This window comes from Miniopterus natalensis, chromosome 19 (assembly GCF_054644295.1).
Source record: "Miniopterus natalensis isolate mMinNat1 chromosome 19, mMinNat1.hap1, whole genome shotgun sequence".
In the NCBI taxonomy this organism is placed as follows: domain Eukaryota; kingdom Metazoa; phylum Chordata; class Mammalia; order Chiroptera; family Miniopteridae; genus Miniopterus; species Miniopterus natalensis.
The window spans coordinates 19,314,228-19,335,957 of NC_142099.1; the positions used below are offsets into that span (position 1 = coordinate 19,314,228).

General features: G+C 39.9%; 1 protein-coding gene across 2 annotated transcripts in view; it reads left to right on the forward strand.

Annotated features, from left to right (window-relative positions):
- The window catches only part of RASAL2 (RAS protein activator like 2), a 212,989-nt gene that overhangs the window by 185,660 nt on the left and 5,599 nt on the right, over positions 1-21,730 (forward strand). For both annotated transcript variants that reach the window (XM_087827943.1, XM_016205041.2), the window contains exons 8-17: positions 8-562; positions 2,897-3,041; positions 6,659-6,803; positions 7,443-7,679; positions 9,422-9,623; positions 11,709-11,887; positions 12,647-13,508; positions 17,892-18,026; positions 19,700-19,902; positions 21,086-21,173. In XM_087827943.1, coding sequence (XP_087684069.1) covers positions 8-562; positions 2,897-3,041; positions 6,659-6,803; positions 7,443-7,679; positions 9,422-9,623; positions 11,709-11,887; positions 12,647-13,508; positions 17,892-18,026; positions 19,700-19,902; positions 21,086-21,173 — 2,751 coding nt within the window. The remainder of the gene's footprint in view (positions 1-7; positions 563-2,896; positions 3,042-6,658; positions 6,804-7,442; positions 7,680-9,421; positions 9,624-11,708; positions 11,888-12,646; positions 13,509-17,891; positions 18,027-19,699; positions 19,903-21,085; positions 21,174-21,730) is intronic.

Here is a 21,730-nt window from a genome sequence, read left to right on the forward strand (position 1 = left end):
TTTATAGGACAATTGCAGACGAGCTGAAAATGTTCTCCGTTTATGGATCATTGAAGCCAAGGACCTCGCCCCTAAAAAGAAATATTTCTGTGAACTGTGCCTTGATGATACCCTCTTTGCTCGTACAACCAGCAAGACCAAAGCGGACAATATTTTCTGGGGTGAACATTTTGAATTCTACAGCCTTCCACCTCTTCATAGCATCACGGTTCACATTTATAAAGACGTGGAAAAAAGGAAAAAGAAAGACAAGAATAATTACGTAGGGCTCGTCAACATCCCCACTGCCAGCGTGACTGGCCGCCAGTTTGTAGAAAAGTGGTATCCAGTGAGCACACCCACACCCAACAAAGGAAAGACAGGAGGACCTTCTATTCGGATTAAATCGCGTTTCCAAACTATCACCATTCTGCCTATGGAGCAATACAAAGAATTTGCAGAATTTGTCACCAGCAACTACACCATGCTGTGTTCTGTCCTTGAGCCAGTAATCAGTGTGAGAAACAAAGAGGAGCTGGCTTGTGCCTTAGTGCACATTCTACAGAGTACTGGCAGGGCCAAGGTAAGTGGAAAGGAGGGTTACGTTACCCAGATTCTCTTCCCTGCCTTTCACGGAGAAACCAGCATGTACTGTGGAGATCCAAATTAGAGAAGCACTTGCTGCTAATGGTCAAAAAAAAAAACAACCAAGAAGGAAACCCATAAGCAGTTCTTACATCCAGAAAAGATGGGGATTATAAAAACGAAAGGAGTAAGGCAGAGAGACGACAAATCTTTATTTAAGGTTCATTTGCATTGAAGATGGAGACCACAGCTAGTTCTCTATTGTCTGACAATACATGGCAACACGGGCGAGGTGATCCCACAGTGCATTCAGGCTTGTTTTTCTTCAGTCCTAGAGTGTGTCCTGTGGCAGTTTTACTCCTGACTGTATCTTGTCTAAGTTCACATTAACTGATGACATATCCCCTGGTCACAGAAGGAGGGATTCCAGAAGCATGCTGGATATTTAACAAGCATCCTCATGGGATTAAAATCTATATTTGGGATAAAAATACCAAGAGATGTTATATAATTGGTATACTGTGAATCTTATTTCATTCTGGATAGAAGTAAAAATTTAGGAAGATTAAAAAAAGGGAAATGTGCTAATTGTATGAAGAACAACAAGCGAATGATAGTCTTGGATCAGCCTGAACTAAAGTAATTACCACTTCTATGAGCCACATTCCCCTAATTAGGCTGAATCACTATTATATACAGATTGGCCACGGTAAAATTGTATTTCAGATGTAGAGGAGTTCACAGATAGAATAATTTGTTTACAAAAGTGCTATTAAGCTTTCTTGATATAAATTAGAATATGCCGATATATTCAATATTTAGTCCCTTATCTAACTGCCTTCCTATTGAGTATAATTTTTGTAGTTAGAGTTACTGATAATAATCTTCTGGTTTCTGGCATTAAAAAAGCTCAATAATTTGGGGTGAGTTGTCATTGAAATTTGAGTGTCGTCATTGAAATTGTAGGGTATGTTCTTTCTGCTTTTTAGTAGCTCAAAATTCAGGATAAATGTAGAATTTTTTAAACAACTTTATTGAGGTGTAATTTATATACAGTAAACTATACCCATTTAAAGTGAGAAATGGAATGATTTTTGACAATTGATATTCTCACTGAACCAGCACAATCAAGATACAGAATGTTGCTGTCACTCCTAAAAGTTTCCTCCTGCCCCTTAGCCTAAGAGTTTTAATAGAGATTCCTAAATCTGCAACTCTTTTACACCCTCAAGGTGCTCCAGAGTAAATCCCATTAATGTTTAAAAAAAGTTTAATTTTAAAGTAAATCAGAATATTCCCTGTTCTTGAGCTTTAGAGACTTTGATATATCCAATGAATACATAACATTAAAAATATTTGATGTTGACACATTTCAAACTGAACAATAATCATTGAATTTTACATTGTGTTCTTTAAGACTGTTGAGAAATGAAGCAGCTATTTCTTAAGGATTTTATTTCTCATTATGCCTTCATTCTCCATGGGTGGATTGGGGATGAAGGGGTAGCAAACAGACTACCTAGAAAATAAGTTAAAGTATTGAGTTCAAGAAATTCCATATTGATACTGTGGACGAATTTGTAACTGTTAGACATTGAATACCTAACGTGTACAGAAACTGTTAAGTGCTTAAAAATATAGAGATGAACAAAAATCGACACTGTCTTTGACCTCATGGGGCTTACAGTCTTTTGGGGGAAATAGATATTAATCAAGTAATTACAGAAATAAAATGTGTGATTACAGTGAGAAATGCCAAGAAGTGCGCTATGAACTATGGATTAAGGAGATCTGACTAATGGGGTTCATAGCAGTGTTAGTCCGAGTAAGCTTCACTGAGGAAAGGATGCGTGAACTAAGATCCAAAAAGATGCCAGGAATTAACTCCATGACAGTTGGGGCGGGAATGATGGGGGGAGTGAAGCAGAACTGAGAAGAGCATTTGCACCAAGGTTTGTGGTGAACAGACGGCACTGTGTGTTACCAAAGCTTGGTGTAGTCAAGGACCAGTAAAGGACGCCCTTGAGCCTGGCGCAGAATGCTAAGAGAGCGGCACCAGAAGAGGCTAGAAACTAGAGCATACGGAGACTTGCCGGCTGCACTCAGAGTTACAGTCTTTATCAAAGTGCAGTGGAAAACTCTGTGAAGGAATTTTAAACTTAGTGGTGGTGACACCTAAGATTTGAGCCTGACTCACCTTTTTTCTTTCAAATGAATCTGGTAGCTTTAGCTTTAAAGCAGGATTCCCAGGATGTTTGCTATCTCATCAGCCTCTTCTGATGTATATTATTTATTCAGTTGCTTTCTGCCTGACTGAACATTATTCTACCAGGATTTCCTGACGGACTTGGTGATGTCTGAGGTGGATCGCTGTGGAGAACATGATGTCTTGATCTTCAGAGAGAACACCATTGCCACCAAGTCCATTGAGGAGTACCTCAAGTTGGTGGGACAACAGTATCTTCATGACGCGTTGGGTATGGAGAGGGAAAACGTGTCCTTGTCTTCCCCTTTTTATTTTATTTCATCCTTTTGAGATAAATTGAGCTGAACTGGGTGTTTTTAGGCCTAGCCAACTAGAGTGTTATTTGAATTTCGGCTTTAAGAAGTCTCTGCCATACTCACCAGTGGAGGAACAGCAGATGGGTTTTATTACGATTTGCACAGAAAGAGAAAGCCCATCAGCATATGCAGCTACCCCAAGGCCCTCAATGTCTGAGATACACAGTAATACTAGTGGGTGTCACTGCTGCGGGTGGCCTGTTTCCCTAACTGTGTTGGGTATTTATATCATGGTATAAATGTATTGTCTTGAAAGGTTAACATTTATTATCATGCATCAAAAACTAGGAAACTCTTGCCAATTCCCACAACTCTCAGTTTCTGTCTTCAAGACCTTCAGAATTTTTGACAATAACTGATTTTTGGTCACTCAGTAGTTCCTGCTGACTCGGCCACACTCTTGGAATTGCAGGCATCAACCACTAAAGTAAGGCATTGTGCCGCGCATTTCGGTGTGCATCATGATAAAACAGGCATGAGTTCCTTGGAGAACATAGTCAATTACTTCTATCTCCATATCCCTGTACTTCACACAGAATGTAGACCAGCTCTATCCTATAGAAACATAATAGACTTACATGTGAGTAATTGGAATTCCCTAGTAGTCACAGGTGAAATTAATTTTAATAACATTTTATTTAATGCATTATGTCCACATATTAACAGGTAACCAGTGTAAAAATTAATGAGTAAAAATTATTTTACCTTTTTATACTATTTGAAATTCAGTGTGTATTTTACATTTATTGCACATTTCAGCTTGTACTGGCTTCATTTCAAGTGTTCAGTAGCACATATGACTATCAAGAGTAGACCGTAAATAATGTTGAATGAGTGGATAGATTTTGCCCTCAAGGAGCTTACAGTACAGGGAGGTATCCTATAACCAAAAAAGAGAGAAATCATGTACTTTTTCAAAGAATTAAAGAAATTGATTCTACCTGATACTGTACTTGCTATGTTATGGCAGGAGCCTCTAATAATACAATTGAAGATTTCAGAATAAGCAATAAATAAAATAAAAAGACTTTGCAGTGAAATCTCAATAAATCAAAAAAAAAGAAATTAATAAGTATAGCTGAGCACTCTGAATAATTAAAGTTGTGCTGTATAGTTCATACATGGGCGGGGGGGGATGATGCTATTTCCAGACTACTTAAAGAATTCTCAAAGAAAATTAAAAGTTACCAGGTATATTATGTAATCTTCATTTCTCTTGATTAAAGCATTACTATTTACTACATAGGCTCTGCCTTGGTTAAACTTAAATCTTCCATCTATTGGCCCTCTTTACCTTTCTGATTGAAATCAGATTGCATGCTGATGTCCTGTGACATAGGAAATAACCCGCCTGTGAGAAGTAGAAAAGGGTCCCTAAAAAGGCCTGATTTACATCCTTGGTGACAAAGACAAATTCTTTTTTAGCAGTAATATGTTCAATACCTTTAACTTATTTCTGCACGTGACATTTGGATGCTAGGTAATAATGAGTTGACAATTTACATGGAAAACACAGAACATTCTGGGCACAAACTTCCATTTGGACCATGTAGGTGAGCACCCACGCCCTTCGGCTCTGATTTCTTTCAAAGGCAAGAGAGCAAATGTAAATGGATTGTTGAATCTGCCTCAGTGGTTTTGGTTGGGTAAGCAGCTTCTGAGTACACACCTATAAAAGGTTCACCTTTCAAATGTGGTGCTTTCCATATTGTCAGACATAGGTTATAGTTTCAAAAGTGAAAATAATTTTCTGTTTTGGAGGATTGTAAATATACCATAACCGGGGAAAAGCATATTAGGCTGCAACTATAGATAATTTACTTCTGGACCCTTGAGTTATTTGTCTCTTTTCTTGGAGAATAAAAGAAAAATATTCTTAAAATTCACAAATTATTTATTAATATTAGTATTATTTCCCCAGAACTAGTGTAACCTTAAGGAATTCCCTAAATAGAATATTTATAATATGACTCTAAAGGTGGGCCAATTTTTACATGTAGTATTTAACAGTAATGACTTGGCTTTAAATTTAGGTGCTCTTTAAATAAGATACTTTGTATAGAAACACATAGCATAGGAGACTTTGAGAGCATGTTGAATACAAATCTTTTGAGAATTGGTAAATATTTTTAGAAGCCTTTTAGTAGTGTTAGTCATTTTACTTTATGAAAAATTATTTTAAAGTTGCCTAATTTGCACATAACAATACTTATTGTATGGAGCCCCTCTAAGGTGCCAGGCACCATATTAGACACTTTTTTTTTTCATGCTTTATTTCATATTCTCACCACAGCTCTGTAGGGGGAGAGTCATGCTATTTTCCAAATATGGCAGCTGAAGCTTAGACTAGTTAAGTGACTTTTCAAGGCCCCACAGACTAAGTGATTGGCCTAGGATTTGACCTCAGATCTGTCTGGCTCCAAAGCCTTTACTTCTCTGTTCTCCAGGCATTTTTCTTCCACATAACCACTTCCCATCTTCTTCTCATAGGTATTTTTAAAAGCTTTCATTTACCTCATTACTAACCATTTTGCTAGGAAAATGCTCTTTATATTACTGCTGCTACTTAATTTTCTAGAAATCATTATTTACTTTCATAAAATCTATTATAACTTGCCTGAAACTCAAGTAATATAAGCAGATTTGAAAGGGTCTTTGAAAAATCTCTTTCTTAAAGGCCTATAAAAAACCAAGAACACATACTTCCAGCTCTCATAAATATGTATTGAGCACCTGCAACGCTTTGGGAGCTATTTGATAGGCTGGGGATCTGAACATGAATAGAACCTGTTCCCTGACCTCTGAAGGTGTTCATCTTAGAGATGAGACAGACATGTGAACAAATAAGCAAAAAACAGTGTGAAACATGGATCAGGAGAATATATGCAGGTATGGTGGCAGATAAACAAGTAAGGTAAGGATTTGTTCTTTCAGAGAACATTGGGCATATTCCTATAGAGGGTAGGATGTATGAACAGGGCTTCTAAGCTAAATGTATTTGGAAAAACAGGTACAGATTATATTGAATGACTATCCCCATTACGAGAGGTAGATCTAGACACCCTTACTCAAATCTATGTGTGATACCAGTATTAGCACTTAAGACCTTAGGTGGGCTAGTCAATCAAGTGTGGGTTATTTTTTCTTCTAAGATAATAACATTATTCACCCTGGTAGAGGGGTCTTACAACAAATAATTAGTTCATGTTCCTTTATTTATGGTTTCAGGTGAAAGGTTTAAAGTTATTTCATTGTTTAAAGTAGAATCATTGTTACTTTTATAAATACCATCCTGATGATGTTAGTGATTGCTGTTTTTCACTTCCAGGATAAAGAAAATAAGCATGATATTTGGGAAGTGGTAACTCGGGTTCCAGAGCAGTAATCATCATGAGCACTGTTTTGTATCCTCCCTGTGAGGTCTCGGAAAGATTTCTCATTATGCATTTTAGGACAGAAATCCTAAGTCCTTTTGTTCTATTGAGGAAGACACTATTTATAGTTCTACTCCCTGCCATCTCTCTTCAAACAGGGGAGTTCATCAAAGCTCTGTATGAGTCAGATGAGAACTGTGAGGTGGATCCCAGCAAATGTTCATCTAGTGAATTGATAGACCATCAGAGCAACCTGAAAATGTGCTGCGAGCTGGCTTTCTGCAAGATCATCAACTCTTACTGGTGAGCTGGTGTCCGTGCTTCATCAGCACGTATGGAACTTCCATTTTCTGTATAAAAGGCATCACAGTGTTAACTGTTACTTCCCAGCCAAAGGAAGGGCTTAGGGGGGAAAACTGAAAGTTTCCCTAATACAGTCCTGCCTAAAATCTAACTCTCCATTGTAAGCAGAAGAATTTCTGAACTACCTACATACATACATACAATGTTTATGTGGAATATTAGCACCGCATTCTCTAATGGGTTTCTAAAATATTTACTGTTGTTAAACATGTGTTAATTGTTTTCAGTCATTGCTCCAACTCTAGTAGTTGGTGAGATTTTGGAAGATTTTTGATGAACAATCTTTAGAGAGATTATGGTGATCTTTATTAAACCAGATGGTGTAGTCAGGAGCCTTATGCCATTTTCCCACTTTGGAAAACTAAATTTATACTAATTCCTGAGTTTTACAGCTTTGGGTTTCTAGTCTCCATCTGGGCTTCTGTGAATTTTCTGCCACCTCTCAGTCTCGAACCAAACAGAGCTCTTCCCACTAGGCCCTCATCGCCTGGCTCTGGAATGGAGGTGTGCTGGGCCAGAGTGAGATCGATTGTGCGTCCTTGGGTTATTTAGAGGTTTTGATCTTCTTTCCTTCCCCAGTGTTTTCCCTCGTGAGTTGAAAGAAGTGTTTGCATCCTGGAAGCAGCAGTGCCTGAACCGCGGCAAGCAGGACATCAGTGAGCGGCTCATCAGTGCCTCGTTGTTTCTGCGTTTCCTGTGCCCGGCCATCATGTCTCCCAGCCTGTTCAACCTCATGCAGGAGTATCCTGATGACCGCACGTCTCGGACTCTGACTCTGATTGCCAAGGTCATTCAGAACCTGGCTAACTTTGCCAAGTAGGTGTCACTACCATAACCACTTTTTTAAAAACATTGTTTAAAAAATTACATGAGATCTAAAATTTGGGGGGGGGTGGGGATACTCATCACTTATGTTATAAGATTTTCATTGTGTTATTATAAATAGCAAAAAAATTAGAAACAACTTAAATATTCATTTTATAGAGGAATGGTTAAGGAACCTAGGGTACATGCATTCAGAAGAACATTTGCAACCACTATAAACAATGTTTGCAAAGAATAGCCAATAATATGAAAAATTAAGATATAATTATATTAAATGAAAATGGCTATTAAAAACTTTAACAAAACAAAAAAAAGACAGGACATTAAATGGTGCATATGCTATTATCCCAGCAGCATAAAAACACAAAAACTTTAGTATAAACAAGTTGGGAAGAATAATCGTACGAATCTATAGTTACATTGTCTAAGACAGTTGGCCTGGCCCCTTCAAACAAGTTGATGTCGTGAAAACTGGAAAAGATGGAGGGACTGTTTTAGATTGAAAGAGACTTAGATGCACTGCTTAAATTTATTTGGACCCAAATTAGAAAAAAGTCTATAAATAAAGTCCATTTGGGGACAGTTGGTGAAATTAAATTTTAAAAGTTTTAGTGTTATAATGACATTGGTTTATGTAAGAGGCATTCCTTATTCTGGAGAAATGGGTGCTAACGTATTTAGAGGTTGCCTGCAATTTAGTTTAAAATGGTTCAGGAAAAAAAAAGTATATGTATGTGTATATAAAGAGAGAGCGAAAGCAAACTTGGCAAAATGTTAACACTTGGTTAATGTAGATGAAGCATATCCTTTCAATTTTGGGTAAATTTAAAACTTTTTCAAAGGACATTGGAAAGCAGTTGGTGGAAATGCGCGCAAATGTAAACAGCAGATAAATTCGGGTGGTGGAATGGGTACACCCACACTTTTTTCTTTCCATTTATCATTGCTTTCAAATTTTTCTCAGTTTGTGTAATTTTTATAATTTGTAGAAAATAATTTTAAGAAATCACTGAGCGGGACTTCACACAGGCAGAATTCATCACAACAGACTCAATAGTGAAGCTTAAAGACAAGATTCTATTATCAGCGTACTGAAGGAAAAAATTAGAACTTCAGCGAGACGGGTTGTTTTCTGGTTTAAATAGTGGCGTTTTAGAAGTGCACTGCTTTTAACTTTGTATACCCTATATGTAACCCAATGCAGAAACATATGTATTTACCCATATTTGAGCTAATTTTGGTAAAAACTATTTCTGGTTTATTTTGGAACAAGTTTTATGGGCTTAAGCTAGGCCCTGAAGATCACTAGAATCTAATTAGGCAAAGAAGAGAGGAAGTGCTTCTCTAGCAGAAGTAAATAACACGAGCAAAGGCCTGGAGAAGAGAGTGTAATATATTTGGGAAACTGGGAAGAAGCAAGTAATATTGAAGGTTTATACTGATGAACATTTGGTAGGTTAATGAAGGTTATGTTACAGAGAGCTTTAAATACAAGAAAAGTGAGTTTTAGCTTTACACAATAGAGAACAGAAAGCTATTGAAAGTTTTTGAGTATTAATATTATTAATATTAAGAAATCATGTATTAGCATTTAATCACTCACAGATAATGAACATATTAGACACCTCCCCAAAATAAAAAAAATGTTATGGCTCTATGTGACAGTCAATTCAAAATGATCACCTCTCTTTTCCTGAATATGTTCTTTCTCATTTTCTCTCCCTCTGCTTTAGATTTGGTAACAAAGAAGAATACATGGCATTCATGAATGATTTTTTAGAACATGAGTGGGGTGGAATGAAGCGCTTTCTTTTGGAGATCTCTAATCCAGACACCATCTCAAACACCCCAGGCTTTGATGGTTACATTGACCTGGGCCGGGAGCTTTCAGTTTTGCATTCCTTACTGTGGGAAGTAGTTTCCCAACTTGATAAGGTAAAGTAGGCTGAAATAGTAATGGGAGATGGGAGATAGGGAACCTGAAGGGGCCTGGATTCTGCAGAGCATCTGCCGGGTAGTAGCACTCACCTTTCTGGCAGTCGAAAGCAACCTTTGTCCTAGAAGTCTCAGAGTAAATGGGTGTCATTTCTGAGTGAAATATGTACCCTACAAACCAGGAAATTCCAGAAAGTCACGAAATTACTTACATATTTTTTTCAAATAATTACCTGCATTAGCGGAGTATAGATTTCTATAAGTAAATAAATAAGTAAATGCAGTATGTAGAGCATATGTAAGAACTTGCCGAGAAAGTCGTATCAAATGTTGGTGTATGTGGCCTTGTTCGCGTGCAGTAGGATGAGGTGAAGCCTCGGGTAGCAGTTTCTAGCTTCAAAGCGTGAGCTTCAAAATGTACTGCGACTATCATGTTTAATTAGCTTTACCCTTCACGTGTTTTGGTGGTTGTTACACAAGTCAGAGGGTTTAATAGAACTACTAGTACCACAGAGTTACATGGGATCCTTTCTCTGTAGATGTAAATTAATACAGAAAACAGTTATAATTTTTAATCACTTATTTTCTAAGCTAAGAATTTTATTAAATTTTAATTAGAACTTCATATTAATCACTAGATGTTTACCAATCATTTTCTTCCTTATGGAACTTTGCAGAGAGGAATAGGTTTTGTAGTGGAAAATAGTCTCACCAGACTTAGGCTAGATTTATCACAATAATGATTTACTGATTCTTTTGTTTGCTACAGGTACTTTATAAATACGTGTGGTGGTATGTTAGAATAACTTCAGAAGACAGTTATTTTTCTGTGATGAGAATTTGTTTTCCTCCATTTTCCTATTATTCTTAAAAATATTGTACTAATAATATTGGGGGGGAGAGTAAAACCTATTAATAAAGACCACTTTCCTGAGTGGGGTAAATGTAAATGGCAGGGTGTCCACTGCTGCTGAAGGCATTGTAAAATAATAAGCGTCCGTATTCTTGAGCACCCCTCCTACACCTGTAGAGATGCCAGCTATACTTTAAGTTGCAACTGTGCCGAGGGTAAACCCCTTGAGTATGAGCAGGCAAAGCACATAAAGACGTTCCCCAGGTGGCGTTTAAGCAGGGCTGAAGAGCCTTTTGGTTGTTGAAAAAGCGAAGAAGACCCGTAGGCAGCCATGTAAAACTGCCCAACAGTTGAGCGGTCCCATAAGACCCCATGAGAATAAGAACTCCCCAAAATAAAAAATGACCGAGATGGATAAAGCAAGTACTAAAAGTTATTCTTTGTTGAATAACTGTATCAGTGAGATGCAGATATAGTTACTTTGTGAAATCAGCCTGATTTATTCAGGGTCAAGGTCTTTTTAACAGGCTTTGCTGTGTAAACACACGTTCTCCTTTTTAATCTCTGTTTGGTCCTGGGAACCAGGAGTACATTATACTTCGTAGAGAGAGTTTACCTCATTTTTCTGTTTTTTAAAAAAATGATCATGCTTATGCCAACCTAGTTGGCAGTAATAGGTCAGGGTTCCCAAGATTAAATGGGATAGTGTGTCCTGGAGTGTTTTAGACCCCTGCATGCAACACCTTCCTGTATGTTGGCATGCATTTCTTTCCTTACATAATCCCTTTTCTTTGGAAGTTTTGTCACACTAGCCTTCTGGTCTTGAAGTCCTTTTTGGTTAGAAGGTGTTTGGCGCTTCCCCTACCCACCCCCACCTTGATTTACTAGCCTTCCAAAGATTTTGTTTGCTTTGCATGCCTGTTTTAGTTGGAATGGCAATATTTTGGTTGTTTTGAGCATGTCTTTTAATTTTTATTTGCATAATCCTAATTTCTATTTCCTTTCTTTCCTCGATGTCTGCTGCACCTTGTTTCGCCTTCTCCATCCATCTCGACGCCATGGTTCCGCTGCTCCATAACAATGCATTATGAACCTGCCACTCCCACATGCAAACACCTACCCTTCCCTCCAACCTACACCCCTACATCAATGGGCATCATGGTCCCAAAAACAATCTGTGGTGGATGTCGCAATGCTTATTATCCAATTAGGGTGAAAATTCCTTCCTACAGGCGACCGTGGCAAAACTGGGACCTCTCCCTCGTGTTCTTGCTGATATCACCAAGTCTCTGACTAATCCCACACCAATACAACAGCAACTGAGACGCTTCACTGAGCATAACTCCAGTCCCAATGTCAGTGGAAGCCTCTCCTCTGGGCTGCAGAAAATATTTGAAGACCCCACTGACAGGTATGAAAGAGAGAATTTGAAGTACTGTCCCAGAGATATAATGTTTAGAGATTTGGCAAAAATCTATTTAACTTATCTGTTGAATTTACAAACTTTAAAGTCTTGAACAATTGGAAAGAATCGTCTGACCTGAGATAAATCCAATTGTTTGTCATAATAATACATAAGATCTAGGGTACTTATTTTCCAGAGTGATATTGTAGTTATATTTAGCAAATGTATGTTTAAAAAACAATTATGTCCTGTTTAATGGAAGACTAGGTGCTCTATGAAATTGACATTTTCATATATTGTAGCACTCAAAAATCTGGAAAACCTCAGTTAAGACCACTTTGTAGCTGGCTGTGTCAGCTGGTCAGTAGACACAATATTGATGCTTAGACTTTGTTTTCTTTGTTGGCGAGATTTGTGTCTTTGGCATGGACCCTTGGGCTCTGCACTGAGAGCCTCTCCTTGAACAAATTAAGTATGAATTAGAATACCTTGGAAGGGTTTTAAACCTACCTAGAAAATGGTTGGAATTCTAGTACAAGTCAAAGACAGTGATGGAGTGGCACACACAGTAGTATTCTCCACCTTTGGAGAAAAACTAAAAATGCTGGGTTTTATTCTAAGAATGGTAGTGATGAAATCTGAGGTTAGATGTTAGTATCCACTCTGGGCCTGTGAGCCTTCAGAAGAGTTTAGGTGACTGCATTGAGGAATCTTAACTATGTTGGATTTGTCTCAAGAGTAATTAAGGGTCCTTTCCTTTTCCAGTGATTTGCATAAACTAAAGTCTCCAGGCCAGGACAACACAGACAGCTATTTCAGGGGGAAAACATTGTTGCTGGTTCAGCAGGCCTCCTCCCAGAGCATGACTTACTCTGAGAAGGATGAGAAGGAAGGTAGCCTTCCTAACGGCCGGAGCGTGTCCCTCATGGACCTCCAGGACACGCACGCTGCGCAGGTGGAGCACGCGTCCGTCATGCTCGACGTGCCTCTGCGCCTGACCGGAAGCCAGCTCTCCATAACCCAGGTGGCCAGCATCAAGCAGCTGCGGGACACCCAGAGCACACCCCAGAGCGCACCCCAAGTGAGGAGGCCCCTGCACCCTGCCCTGAACCAGCCGGGCAGCCTCCAGCCCTTGTCATTCCAGAACCCCGTCTATCACCTCAGTAACCCAATCCCAGCAATGCCAAAGGCCTCCGTGGATTCCAGTTTGGAGAACCTAAGCACTGCCAGTTCCAGAAGCCAAAGTAACAGCGAAGACTTCAAAGTCAGCGGACCCAGCAATAGTAGCATGGAGGACTTCAGCAAACGTAGCACTCAGAGCGAGGACTTCTCCAGGCGACACCCTGTGCCAGACAGACACATACCTCTTGCCCTGCCCCGGCAGAATAGTACTGGGCAGGCCCAGATCCGAAAAATGGACCAGGCCGGGTTGGGTGCCCGAGCCAAAGCCCTGCCATCCCTGCCACACAGTGCTTCCTTGCGGAGCACGGGGAGCATATCGGTGGCCTCGGCAGCCCTGGTGGCCGAGCCTGTGCAGAACGGAAGCCGGTCCCGGCAGCAGTCCTCTTCCTCCAGAGAGAGCCCTGTTCCCAAAGTGAGAGCCATCCAGAGACAGCAGACGCAGCAGGTAGGGCGAGTGCTGGGCGGCCTGGCTTCTACCTCGTCCAGCTGTTTCCTCGGGCCTTTGTGTAGAAATCATTGGGAAACCCAGTGGCTAGCAAGGTCTCCACTTAAAACTATTTCTGCCACCATTAAATAGGAAGAGGAAATAAGAGGTTTGGGAGACTCCTGGTGATGTGAGGCAGCAGAATGCAGCTTGGCTCACCACCCTGAGGACACTCTGTACCAGCCATGCAGGAGCCTTTCCTTCCCTTCACTCAGCACTGAGAACAGATCTGTCGTGCTGAATGAGTAATTAGACACTTAGCCTATGAAAGCTGTAGGCCAAATCAACTAGAAAGTATTTTGGGAATCTGGATATTAATCCTCCTTAAATATTTTTTCTTAAACTTCCAGAATAAAGTTTTGCATTCTGAGCCGAGAGTTTAATATAACTACTCCCCGCTCCATTCCCCAATTCCCTATGGAAATATCAACCCCATGTGCCTTTTCCTGGAAATGGCTAGAAAAATAAGCACCTGAGCACCTAGAGGCAAAGTGAAGGAGGGGGGGAAAGACAGACACCCAAGTGGTTGGCAGGTATTCTAGACATTCACAACTGCCTTATATTTTCTCTTTCCATCAACAAGCCCAGCTAGTATCACGTCCAGTTTAATATATGACTGACAAAATCTTTTCTTCTTGATGAAAAGGTTTCCCACGAGGCACCAATATATATTTTGTTCTTTGAAACAAACTAATAACCTTAGGAATGTGTATGTGAGAGAGAGAGTGAAAGAGAGAGAGAAAATTTCTTTCTTTCATCTGTAAAAGATTTTTCTCCTGAAAAGTTTTGTATTTATAGAATTTTTTTGAAACCTAATCATACTTTATAAGTACTAGGGAGCTTCGTGATGTAAAAAAGGCCTTTGTCAGCAAAATAACTTATCAGAGGAGAACACAATAAAACCCCAATGTATCTCTTTAATATATTTGCATTTTTATAGATAGGCATTTAATAATTTGCTGCTTCTGCCTCCACTTTACTGTGATCAGAGCCCTTGCACCTACTTTAATAACTATTTTTTCATTATTGTTTAAAAAATTAGAACATGTACAGAATCCTTGGATACAGAAAAAAAGGAAGGGATGAGAAACATGTCCAACTTCAGCTGCTTCTGGTAGCTGACTTCCTGGGCAAAGCCCCCTAGTTAGTCATTCTTTCCTGAGAAATAAAGATTTTCTTCAGTCTTAAATTTTTCATTTTTATTTTGTTGCATTCCCCAAATTTTACCAATTCATTTGATTTAATAAGCATTTCCACTTAAAGAAAATAAAAATTATATAATAATATATAGTTTTCCTTTTCTTTAAATGAAAATGCTTATTAACTGCTTATATGTCTGTATATATCTCATATATATGCATTTAATTTGCCAGTTAGGAGGCTACCAGTCATTCACACCTTATTGTGAATTAGTTTCCACACATTGCTTTTATGCTAGCTTCTAGTTGAGAACTCCTTTAAGAGAACGTAAGTGTTTATTGAGTCAAGAGAAGAAAGATAAGTAATTTTAGAGGTGGGATACTGACTGTGTAGAGGCAGACACCTACCTACTAGGGGGCTTAGTGCACTTTGAGCGCCCTGAGGGTGAGATAGGGACTAGAGAAGGATATCAGATTGGCAGAGAGGGGCAGGACAGGGAAGGGCCCTCTACTTTTGAGGTTGACAGTGACCAGTGACTTCGGCCCAGCCCTGGACAAAAGAGAGGAATGCCTACCCACTCCTCCTGTATCATGCAGTCATCAGTTCCCAGAGCCCGTGGCTCACTGGTTGTTCAGTCGTCGTTTATAGTATTTGTGCTATCGGAAAATATAACACTATCACATAAGCACTCAGTACATGTTTCTATGGGTGATAGATGGGAGGTAGGAAATTTATCCAGTCTCCACACAACCAGTTTAAAATTGTCACAGCCATTAATGAGCTGGAGAATGTCTCTATTGTATTGGCATGAAGCGGGGCGGGGCACAGTGAGATGTCCCAGCACAGCTTCAGTCACCTTTGCTTATGCCTTTGCCAGTACTCTTATCAGTTAACTGGTCCTCATATCAGTTAAACCATAAATCATTATATTTCGATTGCTCAAGTTTCTGGTCTTTCTATACTGGCTTTTTCTATGCAGATGATTCATTCTTTTGAACTTACGTTATTTTTTAAAATCCCTTCTGTTTCTTGCCAGCTTTTCTCATCTTACTCCCATGAAGCCGCTGAAGTTCTATATAATCAGCGCATTTTTCAGGCAAATTCCTTTACATATTTTAATTGCAAATCGTGTTGGAGAATTCTTCTCTACCCAAAACCAGAGGATTTCTTTGTGGAGATTGTTCTGTGGGCGGCTGCAATTATCAGTGGCTTTGTCCCATGCAAATTCCGTTTGTATCTGAGCACAAAGGAGTGGCCATTGTTGGCACTGTAACTAGCTTCGGTCTCCTCCATCTCCTGAGTGGGAAGGAAATAAAATTCCAGTGAAACAATCTACAGAAGGAATTTTTTTCAGGGAACTTTCATTTATGTCCCTTTTCAGACTCTGTTCGGATTTATTTTTTCTCATTTTCCTCTTCATTTTGTTTTTTGTGCACCATGTACTCTGTACCCATAATAGACTTTATCTACATTGTGTGAGTAGTTGAGATGTAGCTTGTTACCTAAACTCAGAAATTCAAATTTGAAGAGGCTCTTAAAATTGGTACTTGACCAGCCTGTTGGAATGATGCTGTAGTTGGCACAGTTGGGTTTGTTGACCCTCCCTAAGCAACCTCTTGTGGCAACTCTCAGACATTGCTTAGTAATTCAGTCCGCCCTTCTTTGGTGTTGATAGCAGAAGTGTTATTTGTTGATGAGAACCTGACTGTTTCAGACTGTGCAGAAGCTGAAACCAACAAGTCTCATTTATATCCAGTAAATACTAGCCAGGAACCAGGGGGCTGGCCTGTTCTCAGTTGTCCTCAGCATAGCCAGGCTATGACTAATTACGGGGTCAGCGGAACTGCTGTCTCAGACACTTTTGCCCTAAAGCATTATGATTGTTCCCAGGGAAACCCTATACAGCTTTATCTCAAGCAAGATATGTTCCTAATAGGGATTTCTACTCCTTTACTTTCTCTCTTTTTTCATCCTTTATTTTCTTTAATGATCCGCTGTTGAAAGGCGGGGGCTGTAAAAGCTCTTCCCTAGGCTACAGCAAAGCAAAGTGGGATCTGAACTGCTCACCAACCTTTCTTCTCAATGTCTTTGACTCTAAATGGGAGGTAATAAGTTCTGCTGTCTACCCAGCTTATAAAAGAGATGAAACAATTCTTGAGGAGCCTTTGCTACACTTTATCACTCTGTGGCAGTAAAGTGTAGTTTATCACTAGGAGGGTTAGAGGAAAAGCAGTGTACCTTCCCCTTAGTAATAACTTATAGTAATGAATTCTGTCCAGGATATCAACAAATATTTCATGAAGCACCTTTTGTACAATTATATAACCACTACCGTTCCCCCCCAAAAAAACAACTATATGATATGGTGCCATGCCTCAAAGATTGACAATCTAATTAGGAAATAAGACCATACTTAAGACCAATAGAAAAAAATGTAAGAAACAGTATGTAGGTTTTTCCATATAATTTTGAAACAAAAATCACCTCTATTTTCTTCTAACCTAACACAATAACTAATTTTGATTTGTTCAATATTACTTTTTCATCTCTTTATAATTGTGTAAAGGTTTTATCATGAGTACAAGGCATAGTTAATATTGGTCACATTTATTTTTTTCGACAGTTATTTACCACCTACCATATGTCAGGCAAGGTGCTAGGATATATTAGGAAGCGGCTGAAAATCAGATTCAACCAATGAAATAGAACTAGACCTGAATGCCCAGTTCCCATTGTACAATCTCTCGTAATTCACCGGACATTGCTAATCCTGAAGATAGGGTAACTACCACCATCACCAGTGGAATGAAACTGCGCTTTTTTTTACATCTTCTCATTTAACAGTTAAAGCTGAGATTACCTGAGCGAATTGTTGTTTTTAATGCTTTTAGGGGCTAATTTCTCGTTAATTTGCAGTATATTTAGAGGCACTCAAATAGTTGCTATAACAAATCACAGGAAAAGAAAGTTCATTCAAGCAATATCTTGTTAACTGTATAAAGCACAAAAACTATCGAATTAGCTGCCTGATGTAATAAGTTCCAAACAGTAAAGTTGTTATTTTAGTAGCTACTTTATCTCAAACTACTACTGAACAGTAGAAAACAGGGATCACAGTTATGTCTTCCAAGAATAGCTGTCTTTGTGAAACATAACTAGTGGATGAGCAGCCTTGGGAGGTGCTAATAAGTATTTCTGATGCAGGTTCAGTCACCTGTGGACTCTGCCACAATGTCCCCAGTAGAGAGGACGGCAGCTTGGGTCCTGAACAATGGGCAGTATGAAGAGGATGTGGAGGAGGCTGAGCAGAATCAAGATGAAGCCAAGCACGCTGAGAAGGTAGGGCTGAGTCCGTCTCTACTGATGTGTTGCCCCACCAGTAACAGGCCGCAGACAAGTTGTCTAGCCAGGGACCTGATGTGCCCCTCCCCAGCTCCAGCACCAGCTCTATGTTAACCATCATATGCATGCCTGTGGATAATAACTGGTAGTGTCCTTATGTGGAAATACGCAGAAAACATCCATCAAGCTGGGGTAGAGGGCATTAGCTCTATTTTTTTATTTTTTTTTTTAATGTAGGTTGCCTTAATTTGGAGAATACTATTTGTTTCTAGTCATCGTAGGCACTTATTTAGTGTTTCTATAAACTGGTTGGTAGTCTTCATCCAAGGCCAGAACTTCCCTTGGACTAGACTTTCTTTCTCTATCTTGGTAATGATTTTGTATTTGTTTGTTTTTTCTTTTTGCCTTTTCTGGGTAAAGAATTTCTGGCTTTATGGATGATTTTTTAAAAAGGCATTAACTGTCTATTGGTTCAGTTTTGTTTTGTTTTTTAAACAAAAGTTGACACGGAAAAAAAATATCAAACAGGAACCTTGACATCATATATGGCCTAATCTTATTTGACTAACAACCAGACAGCTCGCTTCTGCTTACCTATCAGCATGACCCAAACACACTCACTGATGCAGATGCTTCTTCAGAGTGTCCTAAAAATTGCCACCTTTGACCTTCAGCATCGTTTAGGACCATGTTGTTGAATAAGCAGAAGTAAATATCTGATTATCAATTAAATGGGACATTATGTGAAAATAGATTGCATTCTACAAAGTGCCTTACAGATTTATCACCAATTCCTGATGAGTCTATGTAGGCCATCTATAAGAAAGCCTATGCTTCTCACCTCACCTAGAAGTCTGACGTTCCAGTGTACTCAGACCCCACCCACAGCAACTTCAGCACAAGGAAGGTCCATATAACCAATTGAATTATATAAAGCTCTATTTATATAAAGCTTTAGCAAGAAAAAGACCTCCGTGTTCCAGAAAGAAGAAACAAAGTGGGCAGGTGAACCACATCGTGAAAATGGGCCAAGGGGCAGTAGTGATCAGCCCTAGAGAGCATGTAGGCCTTTGGCTTAATGCTTGTGATCTCAATATTTTATGCTTTTATATTTGGAGAAAAAGGAGCAATAGTCTACTCTGCCATAAAATTCTGTTTATTGATTTAGTAGAGTTTGACATTATAGAAATGTTGCTTGTTTTCTGCAGGGCTGATTCCAGTAGAGGGAAGGATGGCAATCTGATGAGCCAAGTCATGCCCAAGACCCCACAGTACAGGCAATGATACAGAACCTTTTCTCTTGTCAACAACTGACTTTTGGTTCCTTTCAAGTGATTTGTCAGGCTTCTAAGTGCTCGATCATTTTATTTTCCTGCTCCCATTTGATGCCATCACAGATTGTATGCAGCTTGCAGCAGCTGGTAGTTTAATATGCAGAGAGACAAATAAATATATAGATTTAGAGTGCCAAGTTAACATTACACATGTAATTTTAGGAGGAGGGCAGAGCTCCATTGCCATTTGAGCCTGTTGATAATTTACAAGAACTTCAGCAGCACATGGGATGGCAGTTCAGACGGCATCCAGCTACCTTGCCCCGGGTTTCTTTTCTAAGAAGCAAATCACTAATTTCTGCAACCCGTGCATGAAACTCTTTTCCTCTCCTCCAGTATGAACAGGAAATCACTAAGCTGAAGGAGCGCCTGCGAGTGTCCAGCCGGCGGCTGGAGGAGTATGAACGCCGGCTGCTGGTGCAGGAGCAGCAGATGCAGAAGCTGCTGCTGGAGTACAAGGCCCGGCTGGAGGACAGCGAGGAGCGGCTGCGCAGGCAGCAGGAGGAGAAGGACAGCCAGATGAAGAGCATCATCAGCAGGTCAGGGCCACCTGGCGCCGGGCGCGGGGAGCCGGGCGCCCAGAGAGGTGGGAAGGGGGCAGACACTCCTGTAGGAACGGCGGCAGCACCACTTGCAGCTCTGCATATGCTCGTGGTGCTTAGCACAAAGGTGATGACTGACCATATCTCTTAAAATTTTCTAAATGAGAGACCTTCGTGTACTTCCTTTGACGATAGAGGTGGTCTGTTTTCTTTCATCATAACAATCAGAAAAAAAACTTAATGATGCATTTGAATCTTAGAGGAGAACTGGGTTTTAAAAACCTAAGTATTCAGTGTCCAAGACTAGCTTAGTTTTTCACAAAAGAGTCCAAAAACAGAGAAAGGATTTTATTGGACATCATTAGGGCCAGAGAACCGAGAGAGAGTGCCGAGGATGTCAAGGGAGACTAAGGGAGCGTCAGTTTTACCCAACACTCACATAGCACTTACTATGGGCCAGGCCCATTTCTGAGTCCTTTACAAATAATAACTTGTTTAATCTGTTAATAATAATTTGTTTAATGCCAGTTTCTGAGGTAGGCATTATTATTATTCTCATTTTACAAGTAAAGAAATAGGCAACAGGTTAAGTCACTTGCCCAAGGTCACTGAGCAGTGCAACTAGGATTGAAGCCAGTCAAGTTCCAGAGTCCATGTGCATAACCACTGTGCTGAGGAGAGGTCAAGTAAACTGAAGACAGAAAAGGTCTGTTGTTTCACCCGTACAGTCTTACAGAGGGCAGTTTGATGGGGTTTAAACATCAGTGGGGTAAGATGTGAGTGGTCGATGAGAAAGAAACTAGACCTCTTTGAGGACCTACCTGTGCAGGGAAGAGAAAGGACAGCTGTCGCGGATAACTTGAGATTAGGAGAAGGTTGGTTGGGTTTTGTTGAGTGGTTGGATATTTTAAGATGAAATAAGTTGTGCTGAAGGATATGAGGGAGGAAGTGATATGAGAATACAGTCCCGGAGGAGATGAAAATATGAGCAACCTAGTCACAGGTAGAGAAATTAACATCCGATGTCTTCCAAGGTAGGAGGGAAGAAAGAGCGCGTGGTTTCAGATCTTTGATGGGGAAGGAGTGGCAGTGTTGAACTATGAAGAGTGGGTTTCTTGTCCTCTGCGTTATGTAGCCCTCTCTTTGAAGAGGCTGATGTGTCCTCCCTGCCATGTTCTAGGCTGATGGCTGTGGAAGAAGAGTTAAAGAAGGATCATGCTGAGATGCAAGCAGTTATTGATGCAAAGCAGAAAATAATCGATGCACAGGTAAGCAGGCTGAGAATCTGGTAGAAGGCACTTGTTTGTATTAACTGTCATTTCCTGACTTCCCACACCTTGCAAATGCCAAGGCATGTACTGGAAAATGGGACATTGAAAAGTTCTCGGCATTACCTTTTGAAGGTTAAAAAGAGTTTCTATGTGACCTCTGACTTCTTTCTTTCACTGGTGACAAATCTGTTAACCCAGCAAAGTATTAGCTTGCTTAGTGCAGTTGCTTGACAAATCTCAACCTAGTGCATGATGGGCTTTACTTCTTTCCTTATGGAAAGTAGGGCATTCTCTAAGGGGGTAAAAGTACACTGCATGTGTCTGGCTTGTGACCTCCACTGACCATTGCTTGGCTGTGATGTTCACAGTCTTGTCAGTCACTTCCACTGTGCCATCAACTTGTATCCCCAGACAGAAGTGGAACTGTAGGGGACAGACAGGGTTGTCAAAGGTACCTTTCCCTATTATTCCTTTGGTTCAGGGCTTGGCATCGATGCTTGGAATTTGCTTGGTTGCCCTGGTTTGTTGGCTGTGCTTGCAGTGCCTCTTTCTAT